The sequence below is a fragment of the Hippocampus guttulatus genome, chromosome 13 (genome assembly GCF_054856545.1).
Source record: "Hippocampus guttulatus isolate MCC_2025c chromosome 13, RoL_Hgut_1.0, whole genome shotgun sequence".
NCBI classification, from domain to species: Eukaryota; Metazoa; Chordata; class Actinopteri; order Syngnathiformes; family Syngnathidae; genus Hippocampus; species Hippocampus guttulatus.
This window is the reverse complement of record NC_141273.1, coordinates 18,565,001-18,587,053: the sequence shown is the minus strand read 5'-3', so window position 1 is coordinate 18,587,053 and position 22,053 is coordinate 18,565,001. Positions and strand designations below refer to the sequence as shown.

Sequence of the window (22,053 nt, the reverse complement as noted above, 5' to 3'; positions counted from 1 at the left end):
CCTCCTGCGGACCCGTGAGCGTAGCCTACATCTGGTGCGTTCTCTGCTCCGTGCCAAATCCTCTTGTCTGTCTGCCTGCACGCAAGCAGCTCACACCCTTTTCGATGCTGCTTCCTGTCATGATCACTGCCGAGTAGGTCACTGCACACTTTGAGCAGTCCTGTTGAGAGTTTCACAGCACTGCTTTGAAAGACAAAGAGCTACTCAGTGCTGCAAGGGGTAACAACGTGAGTACCGTAAATTCCGGGCTACAGACCGCACCTGATTAAGAGCTGCATGCTCAGACTGCAGGAAGAGCCCTACAGTGCCACCTGTTGCTCACAAACAGAACCACCCTAACAGTACTCCACCCTCAAGGGATGGATCCCAGACGTCCCAAAGTCACCCAATAGCTTGGCTCGGCGGAGACAGGGCGGGGTGGGGCGCGGCACTTGCATTGCATTGTCTCATCGGGACAGGAACGGAGGGCGACTGCAAAGTTTGCCTCGCTGAGGACAGGAACAGAGAGCGACCGCAAAACTTGCCTCATTGGGAACAGGAACGGATGGCAGTAGGACCAGGCCTCTGGTCCTGTGGGATCCAGTCTGTTGGGTCATTCTGTTAAGGGTTTTGCGAGGTGGTAGTGATGGATCCAGCAACACCACTCCATGCGTCGAGCTCACAGAGCAATCCACGTGTCAGTGCGTGTGCTGCTTCGTGACGATCACGTGACCAACACATGAACTGCGTCGACTCAGTCCAGGCTGCATCGACTCAGTCCAGGGGGCGTCGACGCAGCAAAAGCCCGCCACACAGTGTTTATAAGGAAGTGCGTATAGCGAAACGATGCCGCCTGTTGAAACAAGCCAGACCTCACCCTCGCTCTGATAAAAATTTATTTGGGCAAAAAGGAAAACACACAGATTATCTGAAAAACGTGTCCGTCTGACTTGGAGCGTCGTGTTGGCTAGGCTAGCTTAGCTGTTGTCGTAGTTCAAAGCTTCTTTAATATGTGACGTGGGTTGCGTTGGCACCGTGAGTACGTGCTCGCGCTCAGTGCGCACAGCAGAGATCAGCAGACTATTGACTGCTGAGGCGCGCTTCACTCGAGTGACGTTGGTACAGTATGTGCATATTATGGAGCAGCTCCCGGAGAAAAGCAAATTGTCCGCCGTGTAGAGCTATTTTGATCTCCTTTTGGAGAATAAGGTATTTATTCAAATCTCCAACTCTTGCTTGGCTCTCGACGAAGGCGGACACTTTTGCTTTCTGCTCCTGTCCCCCACCCCCACCCCCAACCTTCCCTGCTCGCCACTCAGTCCATGTGCTGTCTTTGTCTGACTTTTCCTAGCCTCCTGTCGTATTTTCATCCTAAAAACAAACATGGAATTGGTTGGCTGGTCTCTCGATGGCATTGACAACATTTTCTCGATGAGAAGAGCAGGCAGTGGGGAGCCTACTTGCCCCTCGGGGACTTTTGCTGCTGGGTACACCCTAGATCCTTGGAGGAAGCGGAGAATGGTGTGCCTGTCAACACTGTCCGTTGAGGATGTGGATGAAATCTACATTTTCGGCCTTCCGATAACAGGTATGCTGCTGTTTGGTGTTAGCAGTTTCCTGATCTATCGCAAAATTCAACCGACAGGAGCGGCTCTATTGGAAGTGAAGAGGCTGCCGGTCTAAGGATGGCATAACGCGGATGTCCAACACTCAGACTCAGACTGTGCTCAACCACAAACTGTTGCGGTTTTGGAGCATCTCTGGAATCCGTGCTCAAATATTGACTGAAATCACGGATTTGGCTGATCGACGCCACTAAAGAGACATAAGCCACGGACTCAAGGCTGTCTTAAATTCTTGGGCAGCCTGCTACCAAAACAACATCTGCTATCTCGACCTTCCCCTGATGAAAGTCTGCACGGAAGCTAGTCCCCCACCATCACCCCCTCCCTCATACATTCCCTTGTTTCACCGTCTTCATTGTTTATGTCTTGTGACCTGTTGTAACTGTCATATGCTTGTGCAGGAGTTTTTTCCCTCACGCAAATTATCCTCAAAATGAGGGTAGTTCGAGCGTGTTTTTTTTCTCCCCCTCTCCCTCCCTTGTGGTTTCTTTCTGACTTTCGGGTTGAGTGAACGCTGGCGCGTTTTGGCTGCCGCTGCTCAACCCGTATCGTATTGTTTTGTGTTTTTTGTTATTGTAAAGTGTCCTTGGGTGTCTTGAAAGGTGCTTATAAATAAAATGTATTATTATTATTATTATTATTATTATTATTATCTCCTTGTCTCACCAAGTGACTCTCGCATTTTTGACGTGTTATTCCATTCTAATTCAAATTAATTTCAAGGGAACTCTTAGTTTACTTGTCACTTATTTTATTGCAGGTGAAATGTCGAATTTGCCATACAGAAATATCATACACCAACAAAAGCACCTCTGCAACTACATCTGGCATGTTACTAATCATTATTCGTTATGTTTTTCGGAAACTGTTCTAAATGCCAAATTTGTTAGGTTTGTTTTTTTGGATGACCTGTGGCAACATTTAGATGATGAGGTAGGGAGACTGCGAAGAAGTGCAACAGCAGATGCTATACCTGAGGTCCAGCGATACCTGGCAGAGGGGAAAATTGCACACAGTCAAGACCCGCTATTATAATCGAAGGACCAACACACTACTTTTTCAAACCTCTCCAACCTCACAAAGCAGTTTCTTTGTACGCCGGCATCACCAGTGCCATGCGAGCGTGTGTTCTCCACAGCAGGGGAAATAGCATGCAAGAAATGCAACAGACTGAAATTCAAAACACTGGAGCAACTTATTTTTCTGAATAAAGATTTGTGAAGACAAAGCCCACAAGCATCCTCATTTACATAATGTTTGCATTATTCAAACATATTGAATAATACAATATGAATGCATACTGTAGATATGAATGATATTGGATACACTTCATCATCAAACCAGTCAGTTCAGTCTGTCAAGTGGGTTGCCTGCAGGGATTTTGAAAGTCCAGCAGGTGTCAGTGGTCAGTGACACAGTATCAACACAGTGTGCCATTGTGTCATCAGGCTTCATGAGGCCTCATGGACCCATCACTACGAGGTGGTAATGTATGACCCCAAAAAGCAGGAAGGCAGAGAGGAGCAGGGTGGACTGAACAAAATGTATTTAACAAAAAAATACAAACTTAGTGGACACAAAGACAAACACAGTGACCTGACCTCGACATGTCGGGCAGGGAGTCCTTTTAACAGAACCACTAACTAATGACACAATGACCAACAGGTGTGCCACTGCAGGAAGAGCCTTACAGTGCCTCCTGTTGGTCACAAACAGAACCATATAAATGTTTCACTCTTTGTTTCATTGCAGCTATTTGCTCACATATTTTTTTAAAAAGTTGATTTCGTTTCTTGTTAATGTATATTCAGCACATCATCTTGAAGGAAAAAACTGAAATGTAGAATTTTTTGCATTTGTATTTAAAAAAAAACAACTAAAATATCACATGATCATAAGTATCCAGACCCTTTGCTGTGATACTCATACTGAATTCCCATGCTGCCCATTTCTTCTGATCCTCCTTGAGATGATTTGGTGGCTCCTTCAAAAACTGTGCTCCCAAAACCTAAACCTGAGCCATGGTTTAACGACATTACCCGCGCAGCTAGGCAGAGGTGTCGCAAAGCCGAACGCAAGTGGAAAAAAGACAAATTGTATGTCTCTTATCAAATTTGGAAAGACTGCTGGCGTAACTACCAGCTCACAGTAAAAGAGGCCAAAAGAGAATATCTGTCAGACCTTATTTAAGCTAACCGTCACAACCCACGCGCACTATTTAAAACGATAGATTCTGTACTCAAACTGCCTCTGCCTACTTGCTTCACTGCTACTTCAAACAGCGATGGCTGTTTGAAAGTGCTCTATAAATACTGTTGACTTGACTTGACTTGACTTTATTGGAGTCCAGATGTGTTTGGACTTGATTTGGAAAGGCACACACCAAGACCTTACACCTCACAGTGTACTGTATGTCAGAGGAAATGAGAATCAGAATGTCAAAGGAGCTGTCTGAAGAGCTCAGAGACTTGAGAATTGTGGCACGGGACAGATCTGGTCAAGTTTACAAAATAATTTCTGGAGCACTCAAGGTTCCTAAGGACAAAGTGGCACCTCGCAAAACCCTTAACAATTTAAAGGGGTCCCCATAAGTGAGCCATGGAAAGGCTAATCGTTGGGATATTTTCAGAGGTTGAAGTGGGTATAAGTAGTGATAGCTACAAATATTTTGGGACTGATTGATCCCTGTCTTTTGACAATATTACCAATGTATGCACAATGATTTTGATGGACAAATTTTGTATGGCTCCGCTCATGATCTCACCAATAAATGGGATGAGGGGGTGTGGCTGTATACAGGAGGATGCTAGCTAAGCTAACAGCTATGATGGACACACCCTCCCACCCCCACCAGGCCAACCTGACAGCACTGGGCAGCTCCTTCAGCCAGAGCCCCTATTGAAACGTGAAGTTTGGTGATGTTACCCCATTTGTGATTAATGTGGCCTTTGGTGAAGACCTCTCCTGGAGTTTCAGCACTCCTCCAAAACATTATAGTGAGCCCACACCCAGGACAGGCTTCGTGAAGTGAAGACCAAAGTCATGACTCATTTGCTCATTTGTGTGAGTGTAAATTTTTGTTTGCCTATATTGTAAGTGCCCCGTCATTGAATGGAATAGCTGGGATAGGGCCCAGTTCACCCGTGACCTCTGAACAGGATAAATGGAAGAAAATGGATGAATGGAATAATTTCACACAGCAGTTTAAATATATTGATACAACTATTATATATTCCTGATCATACCTTATTCTTGATGTGTACATTCGCACCAGCCTTGACCAGCAGTTTCACACACTGAAGGAAACCATGCCACGACACCTCATGCAGAGCAGTGTTGCCATCCTCAAAGAAATCCAGAAAATGATTTGGTTGGACATAAAGTATGTGCAGTCGTCTGAATTCATGTGTTTCTTGTTGTGGGAATGTCTATAACTCACTCTGTTCTGTAGGTCTAGTGCACAGCCACCTTGAATGAGAGCAGAAATGGCATCACTATTTCCCAAGATGGCAGCTCGATGCAATGCTGTCTGGTGGCTTGGCAACTGTCAGAAATGTGAGAGAGTTAATACACTTTTCTCCTAAACATCATGACATGTATCTTTAAATATACAGCATTGCAAATCATATACAATAGGGATAAATGTATTGAGACTGGATGTGCTGTAACCTTTTCGCTTCTTGACCCTGAAAGAAAAAAATGAGGGGAAGCTCATTTTTTTCCCGCCTCAGACCAATTATCCAAACATCATGCAGAAGCCCCTTGGACCCCGCATGCACACTGAACATCCGATGGGCAGGATAAAGCCCCGCATTTATCCATTGATCATCATCGCACAGTGAAACAACTCACTCTACGAAGCATCTGACTACACCAACAACAACCCATGATTATTGTTCTTTAGTGGAAAAACTTAAAAGGACGCCTATACCAAGCCCTTTAGTAGAAATAGACGCTATGGCGGAGCAGCGCCAGGACAGAAATGCACGGTCAGACGATGATGAAATACAAGTCACCACAAATTACATGTGTCATTTTCAATGACTGGGTGGCCCGGTAGTCCAGTGGTTAGCACGTCGACTTCACAGTGCGGAGGTACCGGGTTCAATTCCAGCTCTGGCCTCCCTGTGTGGAGTTTGCATGTTCTCCCCGGGCCTGCGTGGGTTTTCTCCGGGTACTCCGGTTTCCTCCCACGTTCCAAAAACATGCATGGCAGGCTGATTGAACACACTAAATTGTCCCTAGGTGTGAGTGTGAGCGCGCTTGGTTGTTCGTCTCTGTGTGCCCTGCGATTGGCTGGCAAATGGTTCAGGGTGTCCCCCGCCTACTGCCCGAAAACGGCTGGGATAGGCTCCAGCACCCCCCGCGACCATAGTGAGGATTAAGCGGTTCGGAAAATGGATGGATGGATGGATTTTCAAAGACAATCAGGGCTGATAAAAAGGATCGCACCATCTTGGTGGCTGGGTGAACTGTTCCGAAATGCAAGTTTACACAACCAGGACCAAAACATCATGTGAGATGGATGGCCCAAGCCATATATGTAATGAAGCTTAGCCTTCTGTACATTCATTTCTCGATCCTATGTTTGAGTCATCCAAAGATTCTAATCATGACCAATGATTACTATCATAAGTGAAATACTGTTTATACTATTCTTGGAAAACTTGGAGCGGCACCTTGAGAGTAAAAATTTGAATTGAAATTTGAATTTATTTGGTCTCCCTGGGGAAAACTTCTCTCAGAGGACAGGCCCTCCGTGCCACTGCATGCATACAATACACAACATACATTGGACAATACATGCAGTACAGGACAAATATATGCATGCCGCAGACTGCCCTCATGTCCTCCTGCTTGTCTATCTGCCTCCCTCTAATTGTTTAACTAAGCTGATAGCCTGCGGTACGAATGTTTTTAGATCGGGTTATTTTGCAGAGAGGAGTCCGATTGTTGCAGCTCCGAAATAAAGAGAGCTGTCGTGTTGGTTTTTTAAAAACATACACTTTATTAATTCGTTTAAGACTCAAGCAAATACAGACACGTCTCTGCCGGCCTTCTCATCTTCCGTTAGGCTCGAGAGGCGTTCAACGACCTCCTCCGGAAAAATGTAAATTAACGATTACTTCAAAGACACTAAGAAAAGCGAAAACAATACACCAAAACAGAAATTGTGTGTGTGTATGTGTGTGGGGGGGTGTCTTGTGAACACAAAACAAAGGACTAAATAACAAACAATTCGGAGACATTCCAGTGTCCTTCACGATGCCTCCTTCCAGAGTTTAGGAGCTCGAATTGGGAGTGTAGCCCATGGGAAGGATTCTCTAAAATGCTGTTGGCCTGTTGAAAAACGGACTGGACATATATGTCCTGGGGAGCAGGGGGTGGGGGCTGCCCCATTACCTTCCCTGCTGTTTTAACCAAGCTGGTTATCTGAGCTTTTGATTTAACAGTTAGGTTCCCAAACCAACTGGTTATTCCAAAGCACAAGACTGACTCAATGGTCACTCTGTAGAAGGAAGATTAACAATGCTTCTGCCAACTCAAAATATTGTCAGACGCCGCAAGAAGTGAAGGCGCTGATGGATCCTCGAGCAGACGTTTGATATGTGTGTCTGCCAGTTAAAACTGCTATTGATGTAAATTCCCAAGTATTTGTAAGAGGAGACCTGCATGATATCCGCGCCATTTATAGAGATGGGGCTATGGTCTCTTATCCTTAGGTAGTGCTCATGACACCAGCCAACAAATGTGTCAATCCTGTCACAGTGGCTACTAATGCCAGAGTCACTCGTCTGAAAATTTTACGACATACTGATTTGGTTGGGAGCTAACACAGTCATTTGTAAATAGGGTGAACAGTAAAGGTGAGCTCCTGCAACCCTAGGGGGGTTGCATGAGCTAAAGTCCACAAATAGCAGTCTGGCATATGCCCGCCCCCCTACTCTCAAGATGCCTCAAAAGAAAGTGCAGGATAGTAAACACGGCATCACTGGTACTATGATTTTTAGTGTTGGCAAATTGATATTGATTTATTGCAGGTTGCACCTCCATGCATATTTTCTCTACAATGATCTTCTCTAACCCTTTCATCACATTGGAGGTCGTTGTCATCCTGTGGACAGGGTTTTTTAGGGGACCGGAATGGTAACCTATTTCCTCCAGAGCTCCGACATTTCTGTCTGTATAGACAGCTGCAAGAGAGGATGCCAGGCCGGTGTTAGTTCCTCAGCAAAAGTTTTAAAAAAAAATAAGCAGACAAATTGTCTGGTCCAGTACCTAGTCAGCAAAATTGGTCTGGCCCAGCTCTGGGGCAGACACGGCACGTACACTCGGCCCACATACCTCAATGAATGACGGTCCTGCAGTGGCCCACGTCTGGCATCCATGATGTGGGCCGCATTAGGCCCAGATCTGAGCCGCATTGTATAACCATATTTGGCCCTACTCCGGCCCTACGCTGGGCCAGAACAGGTTCTTGATATCAGCCTTAATTCAACCTTAACTAAGCCACATCTTTCATGAGCCATATTTGACAGACATTTTTAAAAAAGTCTCAAAAACGTCTGTTATAAAAATATGTTTATTGCCATAATTTGTGAACCTCACATGTAACTCCACATACACTGGAAAAATGCACTTTTCTTTATTTAACAGTGAACACAAAGTCCAAATTGGAATGCAGCTTACTGTTGAACGGCATTTTTCTATCCATCAAATTGTTGCACTCTCCATGTCCTCTTTTTTTCTCATGCTCTCCTTCCTGTCACCATTCCAATCAGGAGCCAGATGTATCCATCTTTTGATTGTGACATAAATTTCCTGGTCTGAGGCCCAAGATGTTAGGCTGTTAGGTCTCACAGCAGTTGTAAGAACTGTAAGAAAACAAGGATGGACAGTGTGTTAGGAAAACAAACATTTGTACATGTCATGACCAATGAATGATCAGTAAAAATAACCCTTGAAATTTCTTAAACTAGGTGTGACACTGTGGGGCGGAATATTTGCCACCAAAAACGAAACACGAATAACTTTTAAATAGTTTATACTGAATTTGATTGATATGAATTGAATGGCTTGGATAATGGATGGATTTGTATATTTTACTCTGAATCATATTGAATAACTGAATCTGAATTGTACAATCTGAATTTGAAAGGATAGACTTTTTTTTCTTTGAAACTGTATTTGATACTGATAGGGTGATTATTTTTAGTTATCATACATTCGCTTATCATTAATGTTATATTGATATTGAGTGATTGATTGGTTGATTATGCTCGCAATGAAGAACGCTTATGCCTGCAATGATAAATTGATTATGCTTGCAAAGAAGAACGCTTATGCTTTTAATAAAGATATAATGCTTCTTAATCATTATATATATTAATCACAATGTACTCACATTTATAATCCTTTTTATCCATTATATACTCACATTTATACTCAAGAATGCTCAGTGCACTGTGTGGAAGTTTAGGGACGCAACCACCTTTCCGAGGACGTGTTTGGGAAGAGATAAATGTTAAGACTAAACAGTGAGCAAGGTGAATGGAGCCATCAACACCAGCTGCAACGTGATGTTTTTGTAACAATTGCACACATGTACGTAATTTACACTCACATACACACACATAGTCAAACAAGTTCAGTGTGTGTTCAACAGCCCCCACCCTTTAGGTTGGACACACCTATGTAGTAGCTTTCCCAATAAATGAGGGGGTGAAGGAGGAGATCGTTAGGGTGACATGCCGAGAACTGAAACCGAACGCTTCTCCTCGTTCCCTCCTGGTACCAGAATTGAGTCTCCTGTCTCCTCCTTGTGTTTTATTTCTTAGTGTCAAATTGGATAAACCTGACAGATACTCACTGAAAATTAAATTCTGTTTATTTTCATATTCAGTCTTACAAATACAAAACTTTTCATTTCAACGTCAGATTTTGTTTTTGAACTGAGGTAATACGTTTTAAATTAACTTTATGGTCAAGTATGAAGTATCCGGTTTGTATCGCAGCAAACTGAATCCAAATTAATTTCATTGTATTTCAGTGCCCCTCCGTGAGCCGTCACCTTACCGTGGTGGAGGGGTTTGTGTGTCCCAATGATCCTAGGAGCTAAGTTGTCTGGGGCTTTATGCCCCTGGCAGGGTCACCCATGGCAAACAGGTCCTAGGTGAGGGACCAGACAAAGCACGGCTCACAAAGCCCCTTATGATAGATAAAATCGATGGCACTCAGTTTCCCTTGCCCGGACGCGGGTCACCGGGGCCCCCCTCTGGAGCCAGGCCTGGAGGTGGGGCTCGTTGGCGAGCACCTGGTGGCCGGGCCTACACCCATGGGGCCCGGCCGGGCTCAGCCCGAAGAGGCAACGTGGGTCCCCCTTCTCATGGTCTCACCACCCGTGGGAGGGGTCAAAGGGGTCGGGTGCAATGCGAGCTGGGCGGCAGCCAAAGGCGGGGACCCTGGCGGTCCGATCCTCGGCTGCAGAAGCTAGCTCTTGGGACATGGAATGTCACCTCTCTGGCAGGGAAGGAGCCCGAGCTGGTGTGTGAGGTAGAGAAGTTCCGACTGGATATAGTCGGACTTGCCTCCACACACAGCCTGGGTTCTGGTACTAGTTCTCTCGAGAGGGGTTGGACTCTCTTCCACTCTGGAGTTGCTCATGGTGAGAGGCGCAGAGCAGGTGTGGGCATACTCATTGCCCCCCGGCTCAGTGCCTGTACATTGGGGTTCACACCGGTAGACGAGAGGGTTGCTTCCCTCCGCCTTCGGGTGGGGGGACGGGTCCTGACTGTTGTTTGTGCATATGCACCAAACGGCAGCTCAGCATACCCACCCTTTTTGGAGTCCTTGGAGGGTGTGCTGGAGAGGACTCCCTTGTTCTGCTGGGGGACTTCAATGCTCACGTGGGCAATGACAGTGAGACCTGGAGGGGCGTGATTGGGAGGAACGGCCCCCCCGATCAGAACTCGAGTGGTGTTTTGTTATTGGACTTCTGTGCTCGTCACGGACTGTCCATAACGAACACCTTGTTCAAACATAAGGGTGTCCATATGTGCACTTGGCACCAGGACACCCTGGGCCGTAGTTCGATGATCGACCTTGTGGTTGTATCGTCGGATTTGCGGCCGCATGTTTTGGACACTCGGGTGAAGAGAGGGGCGGAGCTGTCAACTGATCACCACCTGGTGGTGAGTAGGCTCCGATGGTGGGGGAAGATGCCGGTCCTTCCTGGCAGACCCAAACGTATTGTGAGGGTTTGTTGGGAGCGTCTGGCGGAATCCCCTGTCAGAAGGAGTTTCAACTCCCACCTCCGACAGAACTTTTCCCATGTTCCGGGGGAGACGGGGGACATTGAGTCCGAGTGGACCATGTTCCGTGCCTCTATTGTTGAGGCGGCCAATCTGAGTTGTGGCCGTAAGGTGGTGCCTGTCGTGGCGGCAACCCCCCTACTCGCTGGTGGACACCAGCAGTAAGGGATGCCGTCAAGCTGAAGAAGGAGTCCTATCGAGCCTTTATGGCCTGTGGGACCCCAGAGGCAGCTGACGGGTATCGACTGGCCAAGCGGAACGCAGCTTCGGTGGTCGCCGAGGCAAAAACCCGAGCGTGGGAAGAGTTCGGTGAGGCCATGGAAGCCGACTTCCGGACGGCTTCGAGGAAATTCTGGTCCACCATCCGACGTCTCAGGAGGGGGAAGCAGTGCACCACTAACACTGTGTACAGTGGGGATGGGGCACTGCTGACTTCGACTCGGGACGTTGTGAACCGGTGGGCAGAGTACTTCGAAGACCTCCTCAACTCCACCAACACGTCTTCCTTGGAGGAAGCAGAGTCTGAGGACCCTGAGGTGGGCTCTCCTATCTCTGTGGTTGAAGTCACCGATGTGGTTAAAAAGCTCCTCGGTGGCAGGGCCCCAGGGGTGGATGAGATCCGCCCGGAGTTCCTCAAGGCTCTGGATGTTGTGGGGCTGTCCTGGTTGACACGCCTCTGCAACATCGCGTGGTCAACGGGGAGAGTGCCTCTGGATTGGCAGACCGGGGTGGTAGTCCCTCTTTTTAAAAAGGGGGACCGGAGGGTGTGTTCCAACTACAGAGGGATCACACTCCTCAGCCTCCCTGGTAAGGTCTATTCAGGGGTGCTGGAGAGGAGGGTCCGTCAGGAAGTCGAGCCTCAGATTGAGGAGGAGCAGTGTGGTTTTCGTCCCGGCCGTGGAACAGTGGACCAGCTCTACACCCTTAGCAGGGTCCTCGAGGGTATGTGGGAATTCGCCCAACCAGTCTACATGTGTTTTGTGGACTTGGAGAAGGCGTTTGACCGTGTCCCTCGGGGAGTTCTGTGGGGGGTGCTTCGTGGGTATGGGGTACCGAACCCCCTGATACGGGCTATTCGGTCACTATACCACCGATGTCAGAGTTTGGTTCGCATTGCCGGCAGTAAGTCGGAATCGTTTCCAGTGAGGGTAGGACTCCGCCAAGGCTGCCCTTTGTCGCCGATTCTGTTCATAATCTTTATGGACAGAATTTCTAGGCGCAGCCGAAGCGTTGAGGGCGTCCGTTTTGGTGGCCTCAGTATTGCATCCCTGCTTTTTGCAGATGATGTGGTGCTGTTGGCTCCTTCAAACGGGGCTCTCCAACTCTCACTGGAGCGTTTCGCAGCCGAGTGTGAAGCGGTTGGGATGAAAATCAGCACCTCCAAATCTGAAACCATGGTCCTCAGTCGGAAAAGGGTGGAGTGCCCCCTCCGGGTCGGGGGAGAGATCTTGCCCCAAGTGGAGGAGTTTAAGTATCTTGGGGTCTTGTTCACGAGTGAGGGCAGGAGGGAGCGAGAGATCGACAGGCGGATCGGTGCAGCGTCTGCTGTGATGCGGACGTTGTATCGGTCTGTCGTGGTGAAGAAGGAGCTGAGCCAAAGGGCGAAGCTCTCAATTTACCGGTCGATCTACGTTCCAACCCTCATCTATGGTCACGAGCTATGGGTCGTGACCGAAAGAACGAGATCCCGGATACAAGCGGCCGAAATGAGTTTTCTCCGCAGGGTGTCCGGGCTCTCCCTTAGAGATAAGGTGAGAAGCTCGGTCATCCGGGAGGGGCTCAGAGTCGAGCCGCTTCTCCTCCACATCGAGAGGAGCCAGATGAGGTGGCTTGGGCATCTGATTCGGATGCCTCCTGAACGCCTCCCTGGTGAGGTGTTCCGGGCATGTCCCACCGGGAGGAGACCCCGAGGAAGACCCAGGACACGCTGGAGTGACTATGTCACCCAGCTGGCCTGGGAACGCCTCGGGATCCCCCGGGGAGAGCTGGAAGAAGTAGCTAGGGAGAGGGAAGTCTGGGCTTCCCTGCTAAAGCTGTTGCCCCCGCGACCCGGCCCCGGATAAGCGGTAGAAGATGGATGGATGGATGGATGGATATTTCAGTGCAGACAGAGTTCTTTTTTGGCAGCACGTCTGACTGTTCAATCACCTACATTTTCACGAAACTCACATGCACACGGAAATTGTGACGCAGCAGGTTCATGCCCAGCTTGGCTGTGACGTAGCTGAGCGGTTTATTCTCGAATTTCGTGCACTTCAGTCTCGATTTAGATACAGCAGGTGACAATTTTAGAAAAAAATACATGTAAATAACCCTTAAATTGGAGCACAATATATTTTTAATATTTCCCTATGCCACCATAAAGAAGTTATATCTGTGTTTGGAGCACATAATCCCCCCCCCCCCATCCCCCCCATATCGGGCTAATGCTAATCGTCATTATTAGCGCCCTTCAAAATTCAGGCTAAACTCTAGACAGAATTGTCTTCGTATTGTAACTGTCAGTACACCGTCACAAAGAACAAATGTTAAGCTAAGTATGAAATAAATTTACTCACCACGTCTTTTCTGGATGTCTCACCGGAGCGTGCATGGGCAACTGTGGGCAAAAAGCATCGTCGTTAACTGCGAGCGCTGTCGTCCTCCTCCTCCTGGGCAATCGGCTGGTGCCTCGCGAGGTTCACACCCAGTGAGGGCCCCGGCAGGGCCCTCGCCTGATTATTGTTTCAGGAGGGTTGTGGGGCGGCTACTCCAACTCCCCTCCATTCCGGCGGGGCAAGCACTGGGCGCCTCAGCTTCCGGTGAGACCCCACCTCCTTTACCGCCGGCTGGTGGGCATTTAACCGCGTCAGGGGCCCAAGAGCCCCGGCGTTCCCCCCTCGCGCCACTCGGAGGCATCCCACCACGTGAGGCTGCGAGCACTGTTCTTCTTGCTTCTTTTTCTTGTTCTTGTTCTTCTTCTTAATTTGCGGGTGGCAGCTAACGTTTGCGGTGCATCACCACCTACTGTATCGGAGTGTAGCAATACTTGACTGTTGTATATTAAAGTACGTACGAGGAAAAAAAACAAAAAACACGAAAATTCAAAACTTGTACTTGTACCTTCTTTCGCCGCTGCCAGTCGACTTCAACATAATCTTACTTGACCACGTTTAATTTGTGTGAGCGCACTCGCGAGTGTGCACAAGAATTCGGACGTGCGTGTGCAAATGTGTGTGCGTGCGCGCGTGTGTGCGTGTGTTGTGTGTGTGTGTGTGTGTGTGTGTGTGTGTGTGATGAATGGAATTACGCATAGGTCTGCAATTGTAAAACAAGGCTGTGTGTCGAAAAAAAATCTGAAACTCCATTTAAGCGTGGCTCAATACTGACTGGCCATATATGGGCTGGAGTTGTAAACTGATTTCTGGCCCAAATACTTCACTCCACAACTGGCCCACATCTTGTTTGCCAGAGTCAAGCCAGTGCCTCCTTTGCCACTCCTGGGCCGTGTTCGGCCCACATGCATTATGCCAGTGCCGACACAAGGCCAGCTGTGCCAGCTTCATGCCGAATCCGGGCCAGATGCCTTTGCTAACTGGGTAGCTTTGTTGGCACGCACTGATTTAAAAATCCGCGTAACAATAGCTTGGTCAATTAACACACTGTTTTTAAAATTGTATTGCAGATTGCACAGCAATTCATGACACTCTTTGGAAGTGTCAATTTCAAAAGGCATATAGAAATCATTCAGTGCCCTTGCCCTCCCTTTTTCATCATGAGCCGACAGGGGCCTCTTCCTAGTGTCCATGTTTGTCATGGTGCGAATAAAGTCCCACAACTTCTTCGTGTTTGAATTAGACAGGGCGTGCTCTACTCGCATTTTGTATTTAGACCGTGCCGCTCTGAATCGCCGGTTGAGATCCTTTTCGGGCCAACTTCAGCCCAGTGGTGTCACCAAGCCTATGGGCTCTTTTTTTCCTCCACATGCATTCAATAACTCCCTTCGTAATATATAAAGCTTATTGTTTGCATAACTGTTTTTTTTTGGTATAATGTGCGTTCAGAAAGAGACAATCTGTTATTACTTCTGCAGCCTCATGAACATGTATGTCTTGTAGGCGGGGGACACTGACACAGAAACCGCGACCCTAGTGAGGATCAAGCGGATTGGAAGATGAATGAATGAATGAATGATTGAATCACCAACATAATAAAATTCATAAAAGCGAAGTCCTCGTCAGGAAATCGAACCACAGTTGTCCGCATGACAGGTGGAGACACTGTCCACTATACTAACCTAACAATGAACGCCAACCTCCAACAAGCCCTACTCGCCAAACCACCGGCAATGCTATCAGTTAGGTGGGTTGACAGCCCTCATATGAAAAAGCATGTGGTCACGTGTTTCCATATTGTAGTGGCTCTCACGTTTGTCTCGCACACGAAAGATCCACAGGTTGAAACTAGGTGGAAAAAATCTCTTTTACAAATGTCTTGGTTTAACAAACTCCTCACTGTCAAAGTGTGAGTGTCTTATCTAAAGGTGTTTCGTGATTATTGATTTTCTATTTGTCAGTACCACAACATGGCCAGGGTTGCGAGGTCCCCTCATAGCTGCTCACAGCTCTAGTCTTATGTTAGTTTGTTGTTCTAAATTTTTATTTTCACAAATCTAAGATTAACCTGGCTATTCTTGGAACGCGTATATCATATTCTGTGCCATTTTATGTGGAAACGTGTGTTGGTCTGGAAAAAGAAATCTCAACTCACCTGTATTTACAGAGAACTTCAAAACAACCAATGCTGTATACAAAGTGCTGTACATAGACCAAAAATAATTTATACAACAACAAAATTAATAACAGCACAATAAAGAAGAAATTGCATAAAGAGTAAAACTAAAAATTAAGTCTCATGCTTATTCAAAAGCCAAAGAAAAGAAATGAGCTTTGAGACGAATTTGAAAGATGGGCAGCGAGGGGGCTTGCCGAATGTTCAGTGGGAAATCATTCTAAAGAGAGGCACCAACCACGGAAAAGACTCGATCCCCTTTAAGCCTCCGCTTCGTTCTCGGTACCTCTAATAGTGTTTGGTCCATAGCTCTGAGGCACCAGGCAGGTGCGGAGGTGCGGAGGACCTCATTGAGGCCATTTAAAGAATTGAAAACAAATAAGATCATAAAAAGAACTCAAAAATGTATCATGAGAAAGTGAAGGGATGCCAGAGTAGGAGTTATGTGCTCCCTCTTAAGTGTACCAGTCAAGAGGCGAGCAGCAGCATTCTGGACCAACTGGAGATGCCTCATGAAGGATTGGCTGACTCCAAAGTAAAATGCATTACAGTAATCCAGCCGGGATGTGATGAAAGCATGTTTCAAAATGTTCATGAGAAAGGAGAAGCTTAATTTAGGCCAGCTGCCTAAAATGAAAGAAGCTGGATTACACAACAGCACCAATTTGCCGTTCCAATTTAAAATCACTGTCCAGTTTAAAATAAGGAGTCAGAGGGCCCAAGTCCGTAGAATGGCATGTACAAGGGCCACTGAGAGACACTATCACTTCTGTCTTCTTGTCATTAAAATTCAAGAAATTTAGTGCCATCCAGGTCATGATATCCTCCAGACAGGATAAAAGTGGTCTCAATGAGAAAGCATGTATTTTGCTCAGCGGGACAGAGATTTGATCGTCATCCGCAGAGCAGTGGAAGGAAATACCATGTACTAGACCGCCTTTAACAAGGTCAGAATGAGTGCCACTACGCTTTTGCCTCGATCCCAGAAATTAATGTTCTTTTTAGGGGATTTGGCACACAATTTTAACAGTTACATAGCCCCTTAATGGTCAGGCTCCCTCAAACTTGGATGTCTTGTCATTTTGTTGTATTTTCAGATCACTGGCCACCTTTTACTCTCTATCTCTGTCACACAAGATTTAAAAACAAAAGCTGTTTTAGGGCCTAGCAGTCAGTTGCATCCCCAAATTAAATCAGCTTCTTATTACTGGTTATCACACGACTCTCTTCTCATTCATTCCCGCAGCTTCACTGTGCTTCAAACTGTGTGGACGCTGAGCGTCGACTGTGCGGACACTGGGCGTCTAGGGAGTTCAGTGTAGGTTGTCCCAATGCAACGAAACGAGAGGAGTCATTGGATAAATGCTGGTTTTGTCCCGCCCATTGGACGCTCAGCATCTCTGGGAGCCTATGGACAGTGGACGTTTATAGGCTGGCCCGAAAGCTCAGTTTTTCTGCATGATGATTGGATGATCTCTCCGAGGCTGAATCTCTTTTTGATTGATAGCGAAATGAGCCAATCACCAATCTTATGGTGAAGGCATCCTTTTCAATTTTTGAAAAGGAACGGACAGTAGAATTCACGTATTAATAAAAGGACACATTTTATGATGTAGGCCGAAATTGAGCTTCCCCTCCTTGACAGACCAGCATCCGTCAGTGATACAATGAAACCAAAGACCAAAAATTTGCAAAGGTAAATTTGGCAAGCTGTACAAAGGGGAGGTGCGGAGACAGTTCACGTTAGTCAGTCCCTTAGCCAATCAGGATGCAGAACACAATTCACTCTTTTAAAAAAAAGCATTTAAAAAACTGCACTAAAGAAATCCGTGAAACAGCGAAGCCACGGAAGGTGAACCGCGTTATAGCGTGTGATTACTGTATTACAGAAAAAAGCAATCTTAATGCATTGCACAATTGCATACAACCCAAAACAACTGAGGGCAAGAGAAAAAAGTCAAAATGTTAAACATCATATATTTGTATTATACTGAGTGTGCAGTTTGCATAAAAGACAATACGCGGTTGACGAAACATTGACTTCATGTTTTCTTATCAACCAGTTCAATAGAATTGCTTTTCAAAGTTTTTGTTGACATTTTTTAGACAATTGACAAAAACAACTGCATCGAACCAGTTTGCAAAGCCAACTTTGGAAGTCAGTGTTTCGTTTTTTTGATTCAAAATTGTTTTACCCTAGCCTCCATACGCTGCCGACTTCTTCACAGGCTGTTGAAAAAAATGAGCATCCAAAAAAATTTCACCCAAAACCTTTCAAAGAGCGAGTGGCTGTACTATCTAAGAGGATGATACTGTTGCACCAACATCTGAATGGCTACTCCATCTGTGAAAGTGTCCTGAAAGGATGCCAGCTGTTGTAGTGTCTTCCAGATTAGCGGGACAGAGAGAGAGAGAGAGCGAGAGAGAGAGAGAGAGAGAGAGAGAGAGAGAGAGAGAGAGAGAGAGAAAGAAAGAGAGAGGGAGACACACACACACACACGCACACACAGTGCGCATGCGTGTGTGTGTGTGTACACACATGCGCACGCACGCACACACACACACACACACACACACAGACGCGCAGTGCATTTGGGACACTGCATGTACTGTACATCTACCCAATACTTAATCCATGCTTGGATACTGTCATGTTAAAACATAAAATCATCTTCAGTTCAGCTGTGTTGCCATTATGACAAAAACGTGTCATCTGATTCATTGTTCATCTTCACAACATGAACACGCTTGCTTACACACACGCATACACTCACACGCGCACACACAGATTATTAACGCTGAATGCCTTTGATGATTCTTTCTCAAAAGCTTTTCATCCTTTAGGATTATGATCAGAGATGGCCAATGGGAACTTTGAATCTCCTTTTTCCACTTCCACTGTAAACTGGTAAATCAAAATAAACTCAGTGACCTACTTTTTGACCCAAGGGAAGAGATTGAGATTTGTTTCTTTAATGAAAGAGTGCAGCCATTACAATCAATGGGAAATTGTGTTGATTGTGTTTTACAGCAGTTGTCCCCAAGTCGCGGGCTGCGGACGATGGGTCATTTGGTACCGGGCCGCACAGAAAGAATAAATAACAGATATAACTTCCGTTTTATTTATTTTGCAATTTGAAATACGTCTTATTCTGAATAATTACCGGATTCTGTGTTACATCCGTCTACATCAGGGGTGGCCATTACGTCGATTACAATGATCGGTCGATCGCGGACTGGTCCCAAGTCGATCGCAAGGGGTGTCGAGGAGAAAAAAAAACAAACAACCATTTGTGTGCCTTTGTGCATGTTAGTAATATATTTTTGTGTTAATGTACACTGCACCCGAATCATCCTATCAGTCTCTTTCATCATCATCTTTTATCGTTATCATTATTCTCTTTCAGAGTTTGTTTCGTGTACAATTCACTGAGGGCACGGGAAAAGAATAGGAATCTACAGGGCCGAGGGAAGCACTTTAAAACTGTACATGTGAGGTACAACAGTTAACAGGCTTCATAAGTGTGTCGCATACCTCCGTGTCAGGCTGTTGCTCATCATGACGTGTGTGTGTATGTGCGTGCGCGGTAACGGGTCAATCGCGGGAGGTTGGTTGATCAAAATATCGATCTTCAGTCCAAAATGTTTTGGCACCCCTGGTCTACAGTATGTCACTCTTGACGCAGGTCTTCTTGGTCACGTGATACGTTACCGCTAAAATGAAACCCAGGAGCTAGTAAGTTGAGTAAAAAACAAACGTCTCTGGAAGTTTTATTTGGGAAGAGGAAAAGGCCCAGCCAGGAGACAGAAGAGGAGCCTATGATTTTCAAGAAAAAGAAGGCCATATTTAATAGACAGTATCAGCAAAAAACTAAAAGCCTGATAATGAAAGCAACACACGCTGGATGTATCTATATTAGCTGTCAATCAAAATGACTGAAGTTGGCTACAAAAACACAATGAGCCTTCATGATTAAATGTGTTTTCCCCCTGCAGTGCATCCTGTAGAGCAGGGGTGCCCAAAATTTTTTGACCAAAGATCTATTTTTCGATCAACCAACCTCCTGCTATCGACCCATTACCGTACAGGCGCTCATACACACGCACTTACACACACATGCCATAAGTCAAGTCAGCTTTTATTGTCAAATATGCTCTCTATATAACATATAGCACAGATGAAATTACTTTTCTCTCCCAACCATAGTGCAAACATGTAGTGCATTGAACACACACAGCTAATACTTTACATAAAATTACATCAGACTTAAATGTATTCATTCATTCATTTTCCGAACCGCTTGATCCTCACGAGGGTCATGGGGGGTGCTGGAGCCTATCCCAGCTGTCTTCGGGCAGTAGGCGGGGGACATCCTGAATCGGTTGCCAGCAGAGATGTGTTCCTCGAGCCGGTCCTTGGCCTCGAGGATTGGCTTGAGGACCGAGGGGCGGTCCTTGGTCCTCGGCCTTGGCCTCGGAGTCAAGTCCTTGGTCCTTGGCCTTGGCCTCGGGAGTCAAGTCCTTGGCTTTGGCCTTGGCCTCGGATTGCCGGTCCTCGGACACAATGAGGGATTAGAGCCGTCTTCCTCAACTGGCGTACCGCGATCCACGACCGGACCGCCGACCTCCTCTGTCCGGACCTCCTCTGTCCGGACCCTCGGCAAATTGTATAAAATAATAATTTATAAAGTGATTTTTACGTTATACATTTTATATTTGTGGCCTATAATCTGCGCATTACCGCGATCGCTTGTTAAAATTATCCGTTGTATTCTTTGCGTGCACTAACAGATGTAATGCAGAGGACCGCGGCAGCGCGACTTTGTGTGTATAATGTTTGACTCACTGGAGACCCTCCTGAGCAGGGCATGTCAGCGATAACGATGCGCTGATTGGCTCCTCTGAACTTAAGGTGTGCCCATACATAAGCGTCACGCATTCAAAATGGATGATTGTGTCAGGAAACAGACGCATGCGTGACGCCACAGTGTGCTCACAGCTTCAGCACAGGAGAGCCGCACGCAGACAATTAGACAAGACGAATCGCGGGAGGTTTCGATTGTGTGCAGTTTTGCTCCCGTCTACCCGGGGATCTTTGCAGCTGTTTAACAGCAGAATAGCGCAACATGGTAAATGAACATCCCAATGGCATCCTCTAAATTTGCTACAAAGAGAAAGGTGGACAGTGAAAATCGGCGTTTCAATGAAGAATGGGCTGACAAGTATGCTTTCATTCTACCTCTGTCGAGCACCAAGCCACTGTGTCTAATATGCCTAAAGACGGTAGCTCTGGTCAAGAGTCAAAATATTAAAAGTTCAAAGTTTTGGCAACAAGCACAAAATGTAATTTCTCTCATTAAATGCACATAATGTACACTTTTTTTTGCACCTTAAAGACTGAGTTCTTGCCACTTGTTTACAAAAGGAAATGAGGGAGATATTTGTTTTGTTAAAGGAAATGGATATTTTGATGTATCTTCTTAGCAAGTGTAGGTTAATATTTGCATGCCTCAGACATTGCATTCACCTTTAGTGGAAGAACAGCACTGCACATTCCTGTGCTCCCTTGTGTCAGTATTTAAAATGGTTCTTAACTCCTCTTCTGATATATTTTTCAGTGATTTCAGAGGGGATGTGAAAATGGGAATTGTACAAATGAAAAGGATATTTTTGTTTTCATGTTTAGTATTTATTTTGGTAACGTGAGTATTTTGTTTTGTTTTTGTTAAATTAAGGGGGGGGGGGACAACTACTGTTTAACAAAGTTAAAGTAAAAATGTCTTATTTCCCTAAAAGGGCTATTTCTATTATTAGGCAGGAACAATTTAACAAAATAAAAGAGTTCCTGTGCCTCAACACAATACCTCTCATTATTTGCTGTATACTGGCAGAGTGAATAATTGTTATTTTATATATGCCCATACTAAATGGGCATATAGCCCTGCTCCCCATGACCACCATGCATGGGACCGGACCTCGGTCTTATTAAAAAAAAAAAAGTGGACCTACAGCATTTCTAGTTGAGGACCACTGGATTAGAGCATCGAAACCCTTGTATAAGGACAGCAAAAATCACGAAGGAATCTAATAAATTCCATCCAAGGAAACCCATATTGATGGGTTAACTCTGGCGCTTTAAGAGGGGCGGGTCTGCCACTGACAGATAACAGTTAGCGCAACGTATAAAGAGCGGCATCACAGTTTGTTTCAATCACGGGTTGTTGCGTTCGCGATCGGCAGTTTAAATAGCGTTTAAAGCCTTTCTGTAACAGTGGTGTCTTTTATTTAGTAATTTTTGCACAGTCGTCACGTTTTTGCGGTCGCACCAGAATGTTTGTTTGAACCAAGTAATTTGCATTACAGCTGGA

The 22,053-nt window shown here is 46.0% G+C and overlaps 1 protein-coding gene across 2 annotated transcripts in view; it reads right to left on the bottom strand.

Moving 5' to 3' along the window:
* Positions 1 to 18,026, bottom strand: part of ankrd6a (ankyrin repeat domain 6a) — a 65,739-nt gene extending 47,713 nt beyond the window's left edge. For both annotated transcript variants that reach the window (XM_086128111.1, XM_086128112.1), the window contains exons 1-3: positions 17,881 to 18,026; positions 5,044 to 5,148; positions 4,850 to 4,948 (exon numbers count right to left, since the gene is read on the bottom strand). In XM_086128111.1, coding sequence (XP_085984237.1) covers positions 4,850 to 4,948; positions 5,044 to 5,148; positions 17,881 to 17,892 — 216 coding nt within the window. In that variant the 5' untranslated portion in view covers positions 17,893 to 18,026. The remainder of the gene's footprint in view (positions 1 to 4,849; positions 4,949 to 5,043; positions 5,149 to 17,880) is intronic.
* Positions 18,027 to 22,053: the final 4,027 nt, after the last annotated feature.